The 22,618-nt window shown below is 38.5% G+C and overlaps 1 protein-coding gene across 2 annotated transcripts in view; it reads right to left on the bottom strand.

Moving 5' to 3' along the window:
* The window catches only part of INTS14 (integrator complex subunit 14), a 30,715-nt gene that overhangs the window by 6,280 nt on the left and 1,817 nt on the right, over positions 1–22,618 (bottom strand). For both annotated transcript variants that reach the window (XM_058737340.1, XM_058737339.1), the window contains exons 2-9: positions 20,241–20,524; positions 18,382–18,489; positions 14,325–14,480; positions 13,424–13,542; positions 12,841–12,983; positions 10,772–10,864; positions 9,454–9,598; positions 8,076–8,209 (exon numbers count right to left, since the gene is read on the bottom strand). In XM_058737340.1, the coding sequence (XP_058593323.1) occupies positions 8,076–8,209; positions 9,454–9,598; positions 10,772–10,864; positions 12,841–12,983; positions 13,424–13,542; positions 14,325–14,480; positions 18,382–18,489; positions 20,241–20,462 (1,120 nt within the window). In that variant the 5' untranslated portion in view covers positions 20,463–20,524. The remainder of the gene's footprint in view (positions 1–8,075; positions 8,210–9,453; positions 9,599–10,771; positions 10,865–12,840; positions 12,984–13,423; positions 13,543–14,324; positions 14,481–18,381; positions 18,490–20,240; positions 20,525–22,618) is intronic.

Below are 22,618 nucleotides of genomic sequence, written 5' to 3'. Positions count from 1 at the left end.
GGTCGACCCACCATGTAGCAAGCACCTGCTAGTGTGACCGGAGAAGATATTTTTCTGGATTCAAGGAACTTACAGAATAAAGAATATTTATTAAATTCCAACTGTGTGTCAAACATTTTACATATAGACCTTCTCTCCTTAGAGCAACCCTACAGGGTAGATATTATCAGTCCCATTAAAGATGAGGAAACAAAGGGTTAGACAGGTTGGACCTTCACGGGTTTCACAGTGACCCAGCTGGGCCTGGCTGCAAAAGCAACAGGTTTTCTACTACTGAACACCACTGTTCCTCGCATAAACTTACACTCTAGGTCTTGATCCTATCCCACCTTCTCCATGATCTGTCCCAAGTTTTCCTGGCACACGGTACTTTCTCTAGACCCTTTTCTACTATAGCACCCAGTATCAGTACCAAACATTTCAACACCTGATCAAAGTCTATCTTGTACTGCCTCTAATTGTTTGGGGACTTTATGTGATAACTGGCTTGGCAGACAGAAAATACTGCATTTATGAATAAAGAACAGGAGACTCTTAGAAATAAGAAATATGAAAAAAAAGAAATAAGAAATATGATAGCAGAATTAACCAAAAAAAAAAAAAAAAGACAGTTGCAAGGTAAAACTGAAGACAACTTACAGGAATTAGAAAAAAATGGAAAAATGGGTGGAAGAAAATTATACACAAAAATCATAAACAGATGTTCTAGAAAGGGAGAAGAGAGAATATGGAGAGGGGAAAATCAAAGACATAATTCATGTTTCCAGAACTGAAGAACATGAATTGCTAGATGGAAGGGCCCACTGAATGCCCAGCACTATGAATGAGGAGACCAACAACTAAGGACATCATTCTGAAAATCCAGAACACAAGGGACACAAAGAAGCACCTCCAGGAGTGCAGAGAAAACAGAGCATCAAAGCCCTGACAGCATGGCACTAGACTCTTAACAGCAACACTGGAAGCCAGAAAGGAAAAATAGAGCTATGCTTCAAAACTCTAAGGGAAAGTGATTCCAAACCCATAACTCCAACAAAACCATCAACTGAGTGTAAGGGATGAAATACGAACATTGCCAAATAGGCAAGGTTTCAAACATCTACTTTCCATGTATCCTTTTCTCAGGAGGAGTCATGAAACAGGAGAGCCAGAGGAGAGATGGGAAGGCTGACAGCTCTCCAACAGGCCTCGACAACAACCAATTCACTTTATGAAACAAGAGGAAGGGAAATGATACTAAGGGGAATAAAAAAGAAAACTGACAAAAATACATACTGAAAGAATGTAGCTGGAAGATAGGAAAGTAGGAATTAGCAGTAAGTACACAAAAAAAGGAGCAAAGAAAAACTAAGTAGAGAGGAAGGCCATGAGAACCCTGAGGGAGGACTGCTCTCATCTGCCACTGGCTGCCCCCAAAGCCTACTTGCCCAGTTATTTCCTGAAGTCTCTGAGCAACCTCAGAGATCGGAGTGTCTCTCTGATTATTGCCTTCCTTTTCATGTTAGGATACAGCTGACCTCCGAACAACATGGGTTTGAAATGCACAGGTCCACTTACACACAGAATTTCTTCCATAAATACAAGTACTGTAAGTGTATTTTCTCTTCCTGAGGGTTTTCTTAATAACATTTTCTTTTCTCTAGAATACATTATATAGTACACATACAAAATATGTGTTAACTGTTTGTTATCGGTAACGCTTCTAGTCATTAGTAGGCTCTTAATAGTTAAGTTTTGGAGGAGTTAAAAGTTATAACCCCCATATTATTCAAGGGTCACCTGCACATTTATTTTGCCTGCTAGAAAAAAAAAAAAGTGGGGCAGAGAACAAGGAATTGCAAAACAAAATGTAACTTGGTATACACCACATGGCTTAGGTGTAATTAACACATTGTCTAACAAGGACAATCAAGAACACTATAACCACACTGGAACAACCAAGAACACTATAACCGCACTGGAAGGATACAGAAAGGGAAAATGTGCTTCTTGGAGGGGTGGGTTGGGATGGTGTTGATAAGAGAGCTAAGTAGTGAATCTTAAAAAGTCAAAAATATGACATTTAAAATGAAAAAAAAAAGTTAAGAAATAATTATATATGTATATTAATTAGAAATGTAAATATAAAAAAAAAACCCATCCCCAAATTATAAGTTGTTAGTGGTTGTTTCTAGGAACAGAATGAGAAGTAGGAGGGAAAGGCATAAACAATGGTATTGTTCTGCATGCCTTGCTGTGACTATAAATAAATAAATAAAAACAACTTCTTTGACATAGGCCATAGAAATATTTTTCTAGGTATGTCTCCTCAGGCAAGGTAAACAAAAACAAAACTAAGCTATTGGGAGTACACCAAAATAAAAAGCTTTTTGCATGGAAAAGGAAACTATCAACAAAACAAAAAGGCAACCTACTGAATGAGAGAAGGTACTTGCAAATGATATATCTGATAAGGGGTTAATATTAAAAATATATAAAAAACTTATACAATGCAATACCAGAAAAACAAATAATCCAATTAAAAAATGGGCAGAGGACTTGAACAGACAATTTTCCAAAAAGACATACAACTGCCCAACAGGCACATGAAAAGATGCTCAATATCACTAATCATCAGGGAAACGCAAATAAAAACCACAATGCTATACCACCTTGTACCTGTCAGAATGTCTACAATAAAAAAAAAAAAAATTAACACACACACACACACACAAAATAACAAGTGCTGGCTAGGATGTGGAGAAAAAGAAACCCTTGGGCAATGCTAGTGGGAATACAAATTAGTGCAGCCACTGTGGAAAACAGTATGCAGGTTCCTCAAAAAACTAAAAACAGAATTATCATATGATCCATCAATTCCACTATGGTATTCACCCAAAGAGAATGAAAACGCTAATTTGAAAAGATATATGTACCCCTGTGTTTTTTGCAGCATTATTTACAATAGCCAAGATATGGAAGCAACTCACGTCCTTTGATAGATGAATGGATAAAGAAGACGTGATATATATACACACACACACAAGGGACTATTATTCAGCCATAAAAAAGAAAGATCTTGCCATCTGCAACAACATGGATGAACCTAGAGGGTATAATGCTAAGTGAAATAAGTCAGAGAAAGACAAACACCATATGATTTCACTCATGTGTGGAATTTCAGAAACAAATGAACAAAGAAAAAGGCAAAACAACAAAGCCCAGACTCTTAAATACAGAGAACTGGTGGTTGCCAGATAGGAGATGGGTGGGAGGATGCGTGAAATAGATAAAGGGAACTAAGAATACACTTATCATGATGAGCACTGAGTAATGTAATTGTTGAATCATTATATTGTACACCTGAAACTAACAGTGTACATTATACTTTAAAAAAAGGAAAAGAAAACAATAAAAACAGCAGGATCTACCATTTATATATCTATTGTGTGTCACTTTATGCACATTCTCTCAATAAATTCTCTCAACAACCCACTAAGGTAAGTTTTATTATCAATTATTACTTGCTGTCATAATGGCAATTCTAACCTCGTAAGACTGTCACGAGAATTAAAGGAGATTACACACTTCATTGTCTAGCAGAATGCCTGGTACAAAGTTAAATTCAACAAAATGTTAGCTCTTATTATCTTCATTTGAAGAGAACAGACCCTGAGGGAGAAAAAAATGAATATGGGGCAAAGTAAAAAGCAGTTCAATTTGAATAAAGAACATGTGTAACAAACCAAGCACGACTAGATTGGAAACTAGATTAGAAAGGAACTTAAATGCTACATCTTAGATCATCGACAAGTATCTGCGTGAGAATGTCACAAGTCTAGGTCAGGGGTTGACAAACTTTTCCTGCAAAAAGGCAGGCAGTAAATATTTTAGAGTCTGTGGGTTATATGGTCTCTGTTGTAACTACTCAACTCTGCCACTGAAGCAGGAAAGCAGTCCTCGATAAACATCAATTAATGCATGTGACCATGTAATAAACCTTTAGAGTAGAACTTTATTTACAAAACAAGCAGTGGGCTAGTGTGGCCAGCAGGCATTGGTTAGCCGACCTTTGATCTAAATGAAAGGTAAAAGAAAACCAGACCAAGGCAAGAGCAGTGCAAACAAAAAGGGAGAATAAATTCAGGAATGCTACAGAGACCAGGAGGTGAGCAATCTCTTCACCCTAACACATACACATGGCTTCTTGCGCCCAGTGCTCTCCAATTACTGCCTTACTTCTCTCCTCTTGTGGCAAACTTGTCATCTTCGTTTCCTCATCTCTCACTCATTCCTCAACTTGCCTCTTGTCTAACCACGACTGAAGCTACTCTTAACAAAGCCACAAAAAATGTCCTGTCAACGTCAAATGATTCTTTCCTCTTCATTTCCATTCCTTCCTAAAACTCTTTAGTCATTTACAACATTCTGTGGCCTCTTTCACATTAAGTTCTCAAGGTGGCAATCCTAATCTTCCTGTTGGTCTCCATTCAAAGGAGATATAATTCTCATATAATTTAAAGGCTTTTCTTCAAATCAGGAACTCATCTTCAGCTTGGATGGTTTTTCTGCACAAGTCTTTATGCCCTGTGTTGCCATTATATTAACTCCGGAGGTTGCACTGTGGGTTTCATTGCTTCAGAAACGGGTTAGTGCATTGCTTGGTTTTGGGGATCCCCACTTCAGAACTGGGAGTGTCAATCTGCATGGTGCAGGACTCGTGAGACTTTTAATTTTTTAAGTTTATTTGTTTATTTATTTATTTACTTGGAGGAGGAAGAGCAGAGAGAGAGAGAGAGAGAGAGAGAGAGAGAGAGAGAGAGAGAGGGAGAAAATCCCAAGCAGGCTCTGCGCTGTCAGCACAGAGCCCAGTGCAGAGCCCAATGCAGGGCTCAAACCCATGAACCTGAGCCAAAACCAAGAGTCAGCTACTCGACTGAGCCATCCAGGCACCCCAGGAGACTTTAATTTTTATAATATCTGGAAAAGCAGGTAGAAACAATGGGTTCTTGTCATCCTCTCACTAAGGGAGTAGACGTTCCGCATTCCTAGCTTTACTCAGAGTTTTCAGTTTTATCTTATTTGGAAGCAAAGTCACATTCTCTTTCCCTGTGTAAGCTTTAAAACACCAGCCCCTGCATCCTGGATCAAGAGCTGGCCAACTATGGCCTTCTTTTTGAGTTACAAATGGTTTTTATATTTTTAAATAGCTGGGGGAAATCAAAATATTTCATGACACACAAAAATTGTATGAAGTTTAAATTTTGGTGTCCATGAAGAAAATTTTATTGGAATATGTCATTCCCATTCATTTATGTACTGTGCTATAATGGCAGAGTTAATAGGAGTTATAACAGAGAGCACATGACCTGCAAAGTCTAAAATATTTATTATCTTGCCCTTCACTGAAAAAGCTTGTTGACTCTTGGTCTAGCATCTAGGGTGTATATTTAGTCAAACTCTTTTCTAGGCATATATGTGCATATATGCATGCACATATGTATAAGACAGAGTATGTAGGTCATGTATCTTACATGTGTATGAGACAATGTACTTTCTTCTTGACTCTCTGTTGTTTTGGTTTCTGTGACATCACTGTTTTCTCCTTTTCCTTCTGCCTATTCCTTCTCATTTTCCTTTACTAGCCAGCGCCCTTTCCACTGTCCCCACCAGTTAGTCCTTCCTAGGGGTTTGGTCCTTGGCTCCTTTTTTGCCTTAACTACACAGCTTCCTGAGGGTAGGGCTTCTTAAAGTGTGGTTATGGATCACCTGGACTGTTATCACTTGGGTTATATTAAAATTGTAAGTTCTTAGGCCAGAATTCAGACCTACTGAATCAGTCCTACCCCATCTTTAAGTGGGGCCCAGGAAACAATTTTTAAACAAGTTTTGTTTTTTTTTTTTAATGCATACGAAAAATCAAATGTGTGAAACCACTACCTAAGCTTATGCTCATTTTCACCATTTTAACTATCAGTGATATGCTTATAACTAAAAATTATACATCCAACTCTGCCCCCTCTCTAGAACTCTTCCAGGAGTTGTCTCTAGGCACCTCCACTTAAATCTCATAGGCATAAACTCGAAATACACAAAAGATGTCTTCCCAAACCTACTCTTCCTCCTCTGTTCTGTTCATTTTTTTTTAAAGTTTTATTTATTTTGAGGTGGCAGGGAGGGAGAGAGAGGATTCCAAGCAGGCTCCGTGCTGTCAACACAGAGTCCAACATGAGGCTTGAGCCCACAAACCATGAGACTATGACGTGAGCTGAAATTAAGAGTCGTATATTCAACCAACTGAGCCACCCAGGCATCCTTTTCTCTCTTTCAATCAACAGTATCACCTTTCACCCGGCAGTCTAGTTCAGAAACCTGGGATCATTCTTGACACTTCCATTTCCTTTATTCCCATATCTAAAGACTGTTGATTCTACCTCCTGAATATCTTTTGCATGGATCCCCACCCTATCTATTCCCAGCCACTGCCCTGTTCTGGGCTCTCATCTTTAGGAATGTCACAGTAGACTTCGAACTGCAGGATGCCCTTACCTTTCCAAATCCACACTCCAGCCGGGCGCGGTGGCGCGCGCCTGTAGTCCCAGCTACTCGGGAGGCTGAGGCAGGAGGATCGCTTGAGCCCAGGAGTTCTGGGCTGTAGTGCGCTATGCCGATCGGGTGTCCGCACTAAGTTCGGCATCAATATGGTGACCTCCCGGGAGCGGGGGACCACCAGGTTGCCTAAGGAGGGGTGAACCGGCCCAGGTCGGAAACGGAGCAGGCCAAATCCACACTCCACAGTATTATCTTTCTAAACGTAAATTCATTAGCTCTCACTTAATGTCAGCCAAACCGCACAACTCCAGAGGCTCCACTGCCCAGAACACAAAGTCTCCCAACTGGTATCTCCACTGTTCTCACATGCACCTCCTTCAGTGGCTTCCCAGTACCTGCAGAATAGTTTTAGCTCTTCACACTTCAAATGAAGCCTGCCCTATTCCAGCCATTGCCAAGCTCTAACCTAACATCTGGCCCTCCCACCGCTACCCTCAACCTTTGTGTTCCAGATTTGTTTTTCTATAGGTGTTCCATTTGTCCAGGATGCCCCCTTTGCCTTCATCAGCTCAGTACATCTTTTTCTTCAAACTCCAGCTAAGGTGTCCCTCCTCTGTGAAGATTCTCCTGAGTTCTCTGGCAGAGATGATCATTAAAGCCAACTCTGATCTTGTACCAGTCTATGTTTATTATTCCACTTTCCACTAGACTTTGAGCAACTAACTCCTGCTAACTCTTTTATCCCCTGAAAGGTTGCTTGGTAGATGTACCTGAAATTGAAATGGGCCCAAATAAGTCAAGGATGACTCTACAGTTGGAGCCTGGGTACCTAGAAGTACTTAGGCTTCCATCGGTAGGGGCAAGGAAATCAGAAGTAACCATTTAGTGAGGGAAAGGGTGAGAGACACTGGTTTCTGTAACAAACATGCTGAGCTTAGTACTAAGGCAGAATATCTAGGTGGACAGGTCCAACTAGGAACTGGAAATACAATATGCAAGTTCCAGGGAGAGATCGAGTAGGACCAGAGTGATGGATCTAGGGGAAGCTGAAGCTGTAATGGCTGACGAAATAACCAAGAGAGAGTAATAAGCTAAGAGAAGAAGGCAAACAGCATTCTGAAAATCATGAGGCAAGAGAAAAAGACAAAAGGACAAGAAAATACCAGGAGAATGTAATGTTAGGAAAGGTGAGGGAAAACACTTTCCAGAAGGAAGGGAATTAAATTCTCTAGGAATGATTGAGGTTACCTGGTTTGAAAATAGTGCACTGGAGAAAAAAAAGTTTATAGACAGTATCTTTTCACCCTAAGCAGCGAAAGTATTTACATTTACTTAAAGCAACCTAAATGTTGGTTTTCCTTGACATAAAGTTAAAAGTTCAAACATCAAATTCTGTTGGGGTTCTCCATGCACATATCCAGCATCAGAGACCACAGCACACCCCTAAGGGAGATCACACAGCTCTCTGACTACACAGTCAGAGCCATTCAGAATAGTAGACAGAAAACAAAGTCAAGGTAAGTAAAATCTGATCTGGGTTATACCTGAAATAGGACCCAACTGTGCCATTTTCCCTAGCCATGGGAGAGGTTCTGGGCCAGGCTCAAAGAGAGACATCATGAGGTTTGATTTCTTCTTGCTGTCAGCTTGGGAGTAGAGCATTCCATGCCATTCAGGACTAGATGGAGAGAAGATGGAAGACCAGAAGAATGTCAAGCCTGGGACTGTAAAGTTAACAGCTTGGAGCCTGGAGTCTGCTTCAGATTCTTTGTCTCCTTCTCTCCCTGCCCTCCCCCTCTAGCACTCTGTCTCTCTTTCTTAAAAATAAACATTAAAAAAAAAAAAAAATCACAAGGGCAGCAAATAGCCACAGAGGTCGGAAGGAGTAAGGGCTGCAACCTATGTTTCAGCTGCCTCCTTGAGTCATTCACAGCAACACCAACACAGGGAGTACTTCTAACAAAGGGCACAAAGCCATCACCCAACTCCGTTCCCGCCTCTCAAGGGGCCCCAAGGGATTCTCATATTCAGAGCCAGTACAAGTAACTCAGCAAACTAATACCTAATAAGAATTCTATTCTTCTTTTTGGACCAGGTAATTTTAACTCAAGTAGAAATGGAGCTTCATTTGAGTACTCCTAATCTCTTCATCTTCTATACCAGTCAACCCCAGGTGATGGCCAGAAGATGATCAGTCACCTCTTCTTTCCTAACAATAAGTATTATAGACAGGGAAGCAGATGGCTTTGCAAATTTCAAGACTGCAGCACACGTGAAAGCTAGAAAGGTTTTCCTCATAGGGAAGGGTTATAGCACAGTGGTTATGAGCATGGGCTCTGGAGTCAGAATGCATGAGTTAAGAACCCTGGCTCTTTGGTTTACAAGCTGTGTGACCCTGAGCAAGTTCCCTGACCTCCCTAAGCCTCAGTTTCCTCATCTATACAATAGGGATAACACTATATACAACTGTTGTTGTGAGGGATTTAATGAATTAATACATGTAAAGTGACTACAGGAGTGCCTGGCACATAATACAATGTTCAACAATGTTCTTGGCATCTTTTTTCATTTAGTTCCACCTCCTCATTTTATAGCTAAGGAGTCTGTGAATATTGCATAAGATATCATAGCAAGCAGTAGCACTGTTATAACTAAGTCCAGATTTCCTAGATAAAAATAGAAAAGAGGAAAATAGAGAAAGGATATAAAAGCAATATAAATAAAAAAAGGCTCACTCTATACTGACTTTAGGGGATGATTTAAAGAGCAGTTTAGAAGGTGATGGTAGGTGGGAAGGGTATGGCAGGGAGAGGAAAAAGATGACAAGAATATTTCTATTTCCTTCAGAGGAGTCCAGGAAATCCTTTACTCTGTAAATTGATTCTCCCTTTCATTCAACCAAAGGTAAACAAAGTTTCTTACCCTAATTGAACTATTGCCACCATTCCTTCCACTTTTAGGCTGCCATGGAGCAGGACACAAAAGTTGGGTATTTTGCCTGCAATCTGATTGGCTGAGTTTTCATCTTCATTGTCATCAGTTATTCCAGTACCCACCTCATCACCTTCTGTGAAGAGAAAACAGGTCAGACTGAGATTAGCTATAAAACTCCCAGACCCCAATTATACTCCTAGGCTGTTTCTAGCCTTGGAAGGAGAGTATTTGCTTATAAAGGAATATTACTTATAAATTGCTTACATGGGAATAAATAAGAAAAATTCTTATTCTGGTTTTCTTATATCCATATAAAAACCCATTTTCCCATATTATATGAATTCCATTTATATGGAACATCCAGAATAGGTGAATCTATTGAAACAAAAAGGACATTTACTGGTTACCTGGGCTTGAGGGATATGGGAAGCTAGGGGTTGACAGCTTAAAGGGTTCCTTTTATGGTCGTGAAATTACAACAGCAGAACCAGTTTCTTAGTATATTAGGCAACATTCAATTTTTATATAAAAAAAATTTTAAGCTTATTTATTTATTTGAGAGAGAGAGCGAGCGAGCATGCGCATGTGAGTGGAGGGAGAGGCAGAGAGAGGAGAGAGAGAATCCTAAGCAGGTTATGCTGTCAGCATGAAGCCTAACATGGGGCTAAAACCCATGAACAGTGAGATCCTGACCTAAGCCGAAATCAAGAGTCAGACACTTAACCGACTGAGCCACCCAGGTGCCCAAGACATTCCTTTTTTTTTTTTCTTTAAATGTGTATTTTTGAGAGAATGTGAGCAGGGAAGGGGTAGAGAAAGAAGGGGACAAAGGATCCGAAGCGGGCCTGGCACTGACAGCAGACAGCCTGATGTAGGGCTCAAACTCACCAACCATGAGATCATAACCTGAGCCAAAGTCAGATGCTTAAATGACTGAGCTACCCAGGCCCCCATTCCATTTTTTAAAAATCCAATCCAGTAGGGGTGCCTGGGTGGCTCAGTTGGTTAAGCATATGACTTTCGATTTCAGCTCAGGTCACAATCTCACGGTTTGTGAGTTTGAGCCCCACATCAGGCTGTGCACTGACAGTGTGGAGCCTGCCTGGGACTTTCCCACTCTGTCTGCCCCTCCCCTGCTCATGCGCTTTCTCTCTCTCTCTCTCTCTCTCTCTCTCTCTCTCAAAACAAATACATAAACATTAAAAAATTAAAAAAAAAAAACCCGATCCAATAACTATTCCTTTCCCCCAATTCTTCAGATCATAAGGTGCTTCATCTTTATAACCAGAATAGGAAAAGAACTCACCTTTGTTAAGTGCTATTGGTAGGACCAGATGTCTGGACAGAACTGGGGGACTAGAAATATCAGCTATATCAATAAATCCCACTATTTCCAAATCTGAAAAAAAATGGAATCAACACAATTAATTCATGCTATAGGGAAGTACATTATTTTCTACGACTAGATTTCACGAATACAGTACTTAGGTAAGGAATTCAGATGCGCTGACTAGGAATGTTATTAGAAGTTTCTCTGGATGATTCATAATTTGCATTTTAAATAGCTGAAGAAATAATACTACATGCCTTTCATTTAATGATTTAAGTTATAAGACAAATCAGCTAGACTTTATTTTTATGAGGCTGGGTCCCCAACCAAGACGAAAGCTTCAAGGTTGAATCCCTGTTTAGTCAGGGATGCTCTGGTCAGCAGGGGGCATCGCAGTGTAGCACATCCACCAAGCCACCGTCGCAGGAGGAACTGCCATCCTGGGACAGTAAAGCTATCATTAAAAACATTTCTGTGAGAAAGAAATATATTATCTATAAACCCAAGGTAGCAGTATAACCATGACAATGATTGCTTTATAGAAGCTGTATTAAAGACCATGGGTATTTGTTGAAAACCTAATAGGTAAAAAATGAAAGTTTTATCCCAAAGTACTTTTTTTTTAAAGTTTGTTTTCTGATTATATAAATAGAAAAACTTGGAAAAACACTAAAAATTGTAAAGAAGAAAAGTCAGTCATTCTTCACCGTCAAAGGAAACCTCTCTTAATATTTTATTGAATTGCTTTTCAAGTCTTTCTTCTAGGCACAGACATACTCATATTCTCAAAACGATTTTTAAAAAAAATCAGAGTCACAGTGAGTACGTTGTACTTCAAACACACCAGGAAATCTGCTTCTCTGGAGAGTTGTCATTACCTTCTTCAGCTTACTAACAAATGAATCAGCATAAAGCAGTTACATATTTTTCATTTGAGTAGCACAAAGCCTGCATTTTAAAGTGGCTTAAAAGAAGTATAAGCTATGGACAAAGATCTTGGACCAAAAGTTTATATGGAAAAGAAAAGACCAATTCAAAGGTACTAATCAAAAGAGACGGGAGGGAGTAGAATCTAGATGGTTTGAAGGCAACAAAACACTTGACACAGCTTAACACAGTGTAGGAGCCACAGTGAGAGAGAGGGATGCCCTACTTCCAGACAGCCAGGAGCTTAAAGACACGAAAAATAAAAAGCCTTTGCACAGCCCTTCACTCTCAAGACTCCTTCAAATCTATACACCCATGAGTGAAATGAACATTTACTGTGCACTTAATTTTAATCATTTGTTGACTGAGCAATTACCTAGTAAACACCTATAAGCATCAGATACTGTGCTAGGCACTGAAGGGACAATGATGATATAACGTGCACCCACCACCTCGAGTGGTACACCCACCAACAGGAGACAACTCTCCTCTCCACTCTTGTTAGGTTTGACTCACTTTGCCAATCTCAGCTAAGCACAGCACTATCAGCACGAACCAGGTAAAAGCAGTAGCACATCTCTTCCTTTTAGTCATAATATAAGCAACAGGGCTAAAGGGGTATAGTATATCAGAGCAGAGACCTCAGAGAGACCATGATACATCTAAAGATTTCCACGCACCTAGGCAATCAGAATTAGAGGAAGTGATTTGTCCAGCATCACACAGGAAGAACCACACAGCCAAGTTTAGAAGCTAGCTCTTCACAGATGATCTTAATTATGATGCTAATCAATCTTAGTATCTCTTAAGAATTACTTCAAGGATATCGTCACTAGTAAATCTGGTCATGATTTCTAACTCTATTTAATTTGTGGGCTATAGTTATCTAGGATTGGAGATTAATTCATGACCTCACCATGAAAGATTACCAGCCTGCCACCCCTTAGGCAATGCTTCCTCCCACCCAAAATATACATACTGGTGATGACAAGAGCACCCTGGTATGAGAACTTACATTTCTTTTCAATCCTCTCTTGGATAGAGAAGAGTAGAAGTCAGAAGTTACAAGAAAGTAAGGATGACAGACGAACTAAGAAGGAAGTTAAAAAACACATTACCTGTGTTGATGACTTTAGGAATGGGATCGATTTCCTCATCTACAACAAAAGGCTCTGGTCTGGGGAAGACTTGCACATCAGCGGTTAGATGGCCGCACTTGAGAACAGCATGGAAAGGTGTATATGCTAGATCTATTAGTTTTCTAGAATATGAGGATTAATTGTTATTAGAAGAGTAATATGATACATATCTTTTCATGTAATTTTTTCAAGATGCTAAGTTTATTTTCCCTTCAAGTTGATTCCAAAACTATGATCTGACCATTTGTGAAATAGAACAAAGTCTGACACTTTTGGTGAGCAAATTTCAATCCTGAATAGCCCAAAAGCAAATTAATCTTTTGAAACTGCTAAGTCGTTGTAAGGAGGTCAATATCTATACACATCGCTGATTCAGTCATGCCTAATTTAAAAGGGAATGAACTTTAAAAAACCACTACTACCATTAATTTTTACCTGACAATTGTGCAACTCGGGAAAAATAAAATAACAATTAGAAATAATGAAACAGATCTTATAGTGGAATATCAAATTATAACAACAGATTGTAAGAAGGCAAAAAAAGCTCAAAGGATATACTCACCCAAACATAGACTGTACATTTTTCAAGCACAGGGGGCCATCAATAGTAAAAATCTGCCCTTCACCATTGTTTAAATCTATGAGACGTTCAAGGCAATCCAAAGAATCAGTACTCTGAAGCTACAAGGCAAAACAGATGACCCTTGTAAAGTGGCACACAATGACAGATTATTATCAGCACACCAAGGTCAAACCCATCACAATAACACAGCCAATAAGTAATAGAAATGATTTTTTTAACAATGTGAGAGAAAAATAACTATAACAATTTTGATTCAAGGTTACTAAGAGGAATGTTATATAAAATGATACCAGTAGAGCTATTTCATTCAAAAAGTTTTACTAAGATTCTCAGAAGTGACCACAGTTGGTATTTACAGTATCTTTCCTCCAAGGTGTTTCTAACATCTTTTGGTGAGAACCATCATTATCTACATTCTACAGACAGAAAAACTGAGGTGAAGAAAGGTTAACTAACTTTCCCAAAGAAATGAGAAAAGCAGGAAGTAGAGCTTAATAAAACATGTATCAGTAGTGTTACTTTACTGAAAAAGTTCAAGCACACTTCTGTCAACATTTCTGGTGGAATGGACATAAGAATTCCTAAACGAGAGAAATGTCTTAACACCAAAAAGAACATTTTGACTTTTAGGCATCTGAAGAGTCTCTGTGGGAAGTAGGATAAACAACAAGTCCAGCTATGTTTCCCGAGATGGGCAACCTCTAAACCTCCAAAGAGCATTACAGACCTAGAGTCTTTTCAAATATAATTTAGTAACCAGCCTCAGCTGAAACCAATGGAGTTCAATGCTATAGTATACACAATATTACTATTAATGGAATATACTAAAAAATAAAATCCTAAGATGTATCTAACCAAACTAAAAAGAACTTGGTATTACCTCCTCCAAATTTGCCATGCACATGATGTATAACTTAGATGGGAAAGGAAAAGGTAGTGGAAACCTGTTGCTCTCGCTTCGTTGACTGTGAGTAGCTAGGGAATGCCGCAGTGACCCTCTACCAATGCCAAGACAGCCATCTGTCACCAGAACAACCTGTTTGCAAAGCGTGAGAGGTTTGTACATGAAATAACATATTTATTTAAAGCAGTCTCATTTAGCAATGTTTTCATTTCTCCCTAATTGCACCTACACTGAAAAGCCCATCTCTTCAGGGAGATAAGCAAGAAGGTAAATAAATCTCAAAAACATTTTGTCAAGTGAAAGATGACACAATGTAGGACTCTATTTATATGAAGTTCTAGTACAGATGCAACAAAGCTAAGATAAATCAAACAGGAGACTTTGGGTATAGGGGGATAATGACTAGAAAGGGGGTTGAGGAAACTTTGTTGGATAACGGAAATGTTCTAGACCTTTACTGGAATAGTGGTTATATAGGTGTATGCGTCTGTCAAAACTCAGGGAACTGTGTGCTTAAGATCTATGCATTTTACTGTATTTTATATAATTAAACATAAAAACTAGTACCTACCTATGAATACTTAAAATCATATAATCAATTCTTACTTAATTGTATTAAAACTAGAACTCGATCTCTTAGCTAAGGGGTGGGCCCCTATGGCACTGGACGTCAAGAATGACATGAGGATCTATTTTACGTGGACCTAGGAAATCTGAACCTTGACACTATTTTCAGAGATGTCAAACTCTACCTGGTCAATTAAAAAGACCAGTGTTTCAGGGTGCCTGGGTGGCTCAGTTGGTTAAGTATCCGACTTCAGCTCATATCACGATCTCGTGGTTTGTGGGTTCGAGCCCCGTGTTGAGCTCTGTGCTGACAGCTCAGAGCTTGAAGCCTACTTCAGATTCTGTTTCTCTCTCTCTCTCTCTCAAAAAATAAATAAACGTTAAAAATATTTTTTAAAAATGACAAGTGTTTTAAAAATGTACCCATAAAAACCATTTAACCAGACATGTATAAGACCTTTAAAATACATTCTTAATCAACCTGTAATTTGAAAATGCCTTCGAACTATACCAACAATAGAGAGTGGTTACAAATCATTTTCCTCATTGCTTCAGAGACCCTACAGGGTGATAGACTTTCCAAGCATTCCAGAGGAGGATTGTTTTGGCTTTTCCTATTCTAGACTTGTACTTGATAAAACAGCCATTAAAGCAGTATTAGGTGACTGCAACCATGTGAAGTACCAAGATTGGCTCTTGTTTCTAAAGCCCAAGAATGCTCAATGGCAGTCTCCTGGAGGGATGTCATCTTTTGGGAAGATAGTCAATTTATTACAAGGCAATGTCCTCTTCTATGAACAAATGCTATATAATGATTTACTTCTGCCCCTACTCTTTTCAGATGCTTTGTGATAATGGAAATATTTCATGTAATATCAAAATGAGACAGACTTCACCGAGATAATGAAGACATGGTCCAGCTGTCTAAAACCTTGGTTAATAAAACTCCATGTTAAAACAAATCTATATGATAGCAACGGATTATAAAAACAATCACTAATAACTTTCACACCTAGCACACTGTTTTGGACCTGATTCACTCCAAAACTCATCAAACAAATCTAAGTGGATCCAGGCCTAGCCCCATGACCTCAGGGAACAGTACATCTCAAATTCAGATTCTTCCTTTTGCAAAGGAAGAAAAAATATTAAAAGGCAGAAGTCTGCATAGTACACAAGATCTTGCTTGTTACATATTTTCTGAATTTCTTCTCTAAAATGACTGAAGTAGCAAAGGAAACTGTGCTACCAGCTAGCTTCTAGTTCAGAAGATACTGACAACAAAATTTCATTTATTCAGTATATTGTTAGGACATTAGAAATTCTGTATGCAGATTTACCAAATAAATGTTTATGAAGGTGCCAAATATGTTTATTTCTGAAAATAAACTGATCTAAAGGCATTTATGGCATTTGCTAAAGTGATTTAACCTTTATAGCAGCTCAGGCTCTTCATTAACCCATGAGTTCATACTCTGTAAAACAGGGTGGTTTGACAGTAAGAAAAAAACCCAAAAACCAAAAAAAAAGTTGGGTTCATGAGACAGACTTCACATGCAATAAAACTCATCCTTCTTAGTATACAGTTCTAGGAATTCCAACAACTGCCTTTAGTGAGCAACGACTTCTACAATCAAGATAAAGGCTAGTTCTGTCCTGTCACTTTCCATTCTCCCTTGTGCTTCATTTAAGTCAATCCCCTAACCCATCCCTCACCCCAGGCAACCACAATCTTAAAAAATAAATACCAGTTATGCCATTGACACTACTAAAGAATCCATGTTTGACCATATAATAAAAAATCATATGCTATGGCACACTGCCTGTTTTCGTAAATAAAATTTTATTGCAACACAGGCTTTTCATTTATTTACTTTTTATCTATGGTTGCTTTCATGCCATGACAGTGGAAATGAGTTGTCGTCACAGACATCTGCAACATCTAAAATACAGAAAAAGCTTGTTGGGGTGCCTGGGTGGCTCAGTTGGTTAAGTGTCTGACTCTTGATTTCAGCTCAGGTCATGATCTCATGGTTTGTGAGACAGCCCTGCAAAGCCTGCTTGGGATTCTCTCCCTCCCTCTCTCTCTGCCTCTCCCCAGCTCATACTTGCTCATGTGTGTGCATGCGCTCTCTTAAATAAATAAAGTTTAAAAAAAAAAGAGAAAAAGAAAAAGCTTGCTGACTCCTGTTGTAGATTACTATAATTTTTCTGTTAGTGATTTTTTGTTTTCTCCTTTAAAATATGGTACCACTTCTCAAAGCACAAGCATATTCGTCATTGTATTTCTTTTTGTTTTTGTTTTGTGCTTCACAGATATTACAGTTTTTACAAATCGAAGGTCTGTGGCAACCCTGCACTGAGCAAGTTTATCGGTGCCATTTTTCTAATAGTATTTGCTCACTTCATGTCTCTGTGCCACATTTTGGTAATTCTTGCAATATTTTAAACTTTTTCATTATTGCTATCTTTGTTATGGTGATCTGTGTCAGTGATTACAACTTTCAGTTGACAGCATTTTAGCAATAAAGTTTTTTTTTTTTTTTTTGGGACAGAGAGAGACAGAGCATGAACGGGGGAGGGGCAGAGAGAGAGGGAGACACAGAATCGGAAACAGGCTCCAGGCTCCGAGCCGTCGGCCCAGAGCCTGACGCGGGGCTCGAACTCACGGACCGCGAGATCGTGACCTGGCTGAAGTCGGACGCTTAACCGACTGCGCCACCCAGGCGCCCCAGCAATAAAGTATTTTTAAATTAGGATATGTACTTTTTTTTTAGACATAATGCTATTATACACTAAATAGACTACAGTATAGTATAAACAATTTTATACATACTGGGAAAGCAAAAAATTCATGTGACTCACTTTACTGCAATATTAGCTTTATTCTGGTAGTCTGGACCAAACCCACAGTATCTCTGAGGTATGTCTGTACCTAATATTTATAGCAAACTTCCAATTCTCTTTTCATCTTAATACTGTTCTGACTTGATGCTAATGTGGACCCTGCTGTGGACTCTAAGTAAAGGGCAACAGATATATGACATTCATACTCCCCCCATTTTTAGACAACTCAGTTGAGATGGTTAAGTTTGCTAAATAAATGCTACAGTGAGATAATGAAGACAGAGTATAATGTACTGATGTTTATAACTGTATCATTCAAAATTATAATTACCCCTTCTAGGAAGTGTTCTAAAATTCTGTGAGCACTTCGTGTTTTATACAAACAATATTGGTTTGCAATAAGCCAATTTACTAGGAGAATGCTTTCCTCAAGGCATAATTTTGCTGTTTTCTAAGCATGGTAGTGTTGACTTAGTGCCTTCTTTTAAAAAGATACCAATCGTGTATAATGTCGTTTATAGAAATTACAATGCATGCTGTGTCAGAGCCTAAAGAAAATCGAAGCACCTCAGTGGTTAATGGTTTTAACTTAGGGCAATGAAAAAGAATTGATCATTACCTGGCAAGGAATTGCACCACCCCATTCTTGCTGAACAATATTGCAAACACCAACTAATGCAGATTCCAAGCAGGTTTTATCATAATCATCCATATTACTTAGTGCTTCCTAATTGAATAAAAGATAAAATTGCTCATTATTCTTTACTGTCTTAATCTGTTATTAGAAAACAACATAAACCATTCAAATCATGAATGTTACACAGGGGACATTGTGTTTCTGAGAGCCCAAAAGCATAGTTTCTCAAAGAAAAATGGTAAGACAGGCTTCCTCAACCACAAAGGACAATTAAAACAACTTCCCCTTATTCTATTCTCTTATCAAGTATGAGTGAACAATCCACCAAGTTCATAGCTTTGTAAGGGAACCCTGAAGAAAGTAACTAAAATGAAGAACTTTTAAACACACCAAAAAAGTGACAAAAATTGAGTAGTACTATATCCTAAACATCAACCTAGGCACTTTACATGCATTTAATTATCACAACACTGTAAGGTACAGATTATTAACCTATTTTTAAAATGAGGAAACTGAGATACAGATTGATGAGGTAACTTTCCTAGGTCACATGCCTAGAGGTGGCAGAGTTTAGATTTAAACCCACTTAATTGGACTCTAGGGCTCCTGATCTTAATCACTACTATGAACAACTTAGATAGTAATTCTCTAAATTTCAGAACTACTGAACATCCGAAAACTCTTAGTTTACTACTCATTTATAATAAATCCAGTGCAGGGGTGCTGGGGTGGCTCAATCAGTTAAGCGTCTGACCTTTGATGGTGGCTCAGGTCATGATGTTGTGGTTGTGGAATCAAGCCCCAGGTCGAGCCCTGTGTTGAGCTCCGTGCTGAGCTCATGCTCGCTCCCTCTCTATCTCAAAATAAATAAACTTAAAAAAAAAAAAATCCAGTGCAATTTTTAAAAAGCTTTTAGGTAACATTAAGAAAGTGAGATAATAAAAGAAATGATTTAACAAAATGCTATTACTTATATTAAAAAAAAAAAAATCACATTACACTGATCCTGGATTTCTAACCTACCCAGCAATTATTAACTATTTTCTTTTCTTTTATTGATTGATTTTGAGAGAGAGAGAGAGCATGCACACGCATGCACATGAGCAGAAGGAGACAGAGAGAATCCCAAGCAAGCTCCAAGCCCAGTGCGTAGCCTAACATAGGGCTCAATCTCACAACCGTGAGATCATGACCTGAGCCAAAATCAAGTCAGGGGCTTAACGAACAGAGCAACCCAAGTGCCCCTAAACTGTTTTAATTCAACACTTAATTGACTATAGGCAAGGCACTATGCAAGGTACTGCTGGAAATATGATTTAGAGATGTTGTCAGAAAGTAAATTTTCTGGCATTTCACAGACAACATCTTTTGAACTGATACCTAACAATTAAGGTTTAAAAATTATACTTTCTTGCCATCTGTAAATAAAAGCTATTTATTGGAGAGGAAATATAATTTTGAATTACTCTAGAATAAAGGTTTTTATAAGAAGGGCCATTTTTCAACTACTTGGTTTATAGGAAAATAGAAAATAATCAAGTATTGCACCTAAAGACTTTGAATTTAGAAAATGGGGCACTACATCTTCACATGCTCTCCTTTCCACAGAAAAATTCCAGAAAACCGAGAGAAGAAAATAAAGTAACAACTCACAGCTCGAACTCATAGCTCTACCAAAGGCATAAGGCTTACAGTTTATGAATCTTTGTTTTATAGATATTTTATCTATAGACTTAACATTAAATAATCCCAAATTCTAAATATTCAGTGCAATATGGTAACACTGTTTTCCTCCCTAAAAATTTGAGCCTTGTATTGCAAACACTTATTCCTTTTTGTACCTGAAGTGTGTTGTAATCTCTTGTGAAGGGAACCATCAGCTCCCAGAGTGATGAAAAAACCACCAGGGCTGTAAACTCAAGCTTATAATTTGTGGCCATGTGCTCAAACAGCATCGTCAAACCATGGGCGGCTAGGTGCTTGCGTTGATATTCTTCAGACCCCTCAATAGACACAGGTCGGGTCATGGAAAGGGATACGTCCATTACCACCACTGTTGGCATGATGAAAATGGTCCCAGTGTTCCCAGTCAGAGTGCAAACACACAGCTATGAACAGAAAAATGCTGTAGAAAATAAACATGATTAGGTCTTACATGTCACAGAGAGAAAAAGGTTTTTTGTTCTTTGTTTTTACCCCACCATAATTTTAACCAAACTCTGCAGAAATGGGTGAAGGCAAACCACACTTAAGTTGAGGTGAAGGCAAATCTGTGGAGAGTTCAATGGGAGGGAAGCAAGCAGCTTAGTTCCCTGTGAGGAAGACTCCTAGAATCACCCACTAAATGGCCATAAATCAAGGACCACATAAGTATTTTTCTTGTTTTCAATTTATTTATTTATTTTTAGAGAGAGAGAGGCACACATGGTGGGGGGAAGGCCTGAGAGAGGGGGAGAGAGAAAATCACAGGCAGGCTCCACACTGTCAGCACAGAGACAGATACATGGCCCAAACTCACAAACCATGAGATCATGACCTGAGCCAAAGTCAGATGGTCAACTGACTGAGCCACCCAGGGGCCCCAGGCATTATTACTATCTTAATGAATACAGCAGTATTTGTATATGTGTTTATTTAATTATCGTGTTGCTTGGTGCCCTTTTTTTATTAAAATGAATGCAAAATATAAAAATGAAAGGGTTAGAAGAGTCATAATCCAAATCAGACAAAGCTGGAAATCATTAACTATTACAAAAGCAACACACTCAGTAGTATGCACTGCACATAAATCAGGCAACAGTACTTTAATTGAAGGAAAAGCACAAAATTAAAGAATGTGAATGACAGCTGGCATTATCTCATGAAATTGTGTATAAAAGTCAAAATGCAGAATAAATGGAGAAAACATTTCTATTCTCAAAAATAAAGAACATAGTTCATAGATACACAGACCTGTTCATAGGGACACAGCTTGCTGCTGCTGTTACTAAGCAAACTACATTTTATTGACATAATCAAATCTCATATAGCTATAAATAAAAGACACGTATGTAAATATGAAAAATATTTACACAAAATACCAGTAACTGAGAAAAGCAGGTCATAGCATTCTATGTATATACTGATTACAACTTCATAAAAATTATACTGCATATACAATTAGGGAACACACTGGATGGATAATACTCATTAAAAACTCATTAGTTTCTTTTTTAGAACTTTCTTTAAACACACTTAACAGTAGCCAGGCTGCTTGTTTCATTAACATATCCAACTGCTAATGTGTGATATTCTAAAATTCCATTTCTACATAGGCTGCTGGGAACTTAGAACATACTGGTTCAGGGAAGCAATGTTATAAATGGGAGTCAGGGACTCAAGTAGGAAAAGCCTTTTTACCACATAGTGGCCTGAGATACATTTCAAATATAGTAATGCCTCATGTATCTAACATCAACAAAGATTAAATGAGAGATATAAATTACTTTTCCAGACTCCTCAAGAGTCTAAAATGTTGGGGCACCTGGGTGGCTCAGTCAGTTAAGCGTCCAACTTCAGCTCAGGACATGATCTGTGGTTCAGGCGTTTGAGCCCCGAGTGGGCTCCGTGCTGACAGTGCAGAGCCTGCTTGGGATTCTCTCCCTCCCTCTCTCTCTCTCTCTCTGCCCCTCACTGACTCATGCTTTCTCTTTCTCTCAAAATAAATAAATACATAAATAAATAAGTAAACTTAAAAAAAATTCCAAAATGTTTCACCATTTTGACAGACAAAATTAAAATGTGTATCTTTCTTGTCTGTCTCATTAAACACTGTGTGCTGAACATAATTTATCTCTTATGATGACTTGGCATCACCCGTCTAAACACCAATACTGCCCAACACCCTAGTACTCTGATAGGTTTCTTTACACCAACATTCCCCCAAGTACATGCTGCGGAACACTGTTCTGGAGAAATGCTCCAAGATAAATGAGTTCAGGCCTTATTAAAGATGTTGAAAAGTACCAGCGCAAAGAATTCAGTTTAATTTGCTAACCCTGTTTCCCATTTTACCTTTTTCTACATAATTATCATTAAGGGCCCCAAAAACCAGGGCTTATATAGAACATACACAGAAACAATGCCTTAAGAAAAAAAAAAAAAAGAAGAGAAACAATGTCTTATATTCAAGGTATCCAGGCTGTTGTGTTTTGTTTTGGTGTCTTTTTATAATTAATTT

This window comes from Neofelis nebulosa, chromosome 7, assembly GCF_028018385.1.
Source record: "Neofelis nebulosa isolate mNeoNeb1 chromosome 7, mNeoNeb1.pri, whole genome shotgun sequence".
NCBI lineage: Eukaryota > Metazoa > Chordata > Mammalia > Carnivora > Felidae > Neofelis > Neofelis nebulosa.
This window is presented reverse-complemented; position numbering and strand designations above follow the sequence as displayed.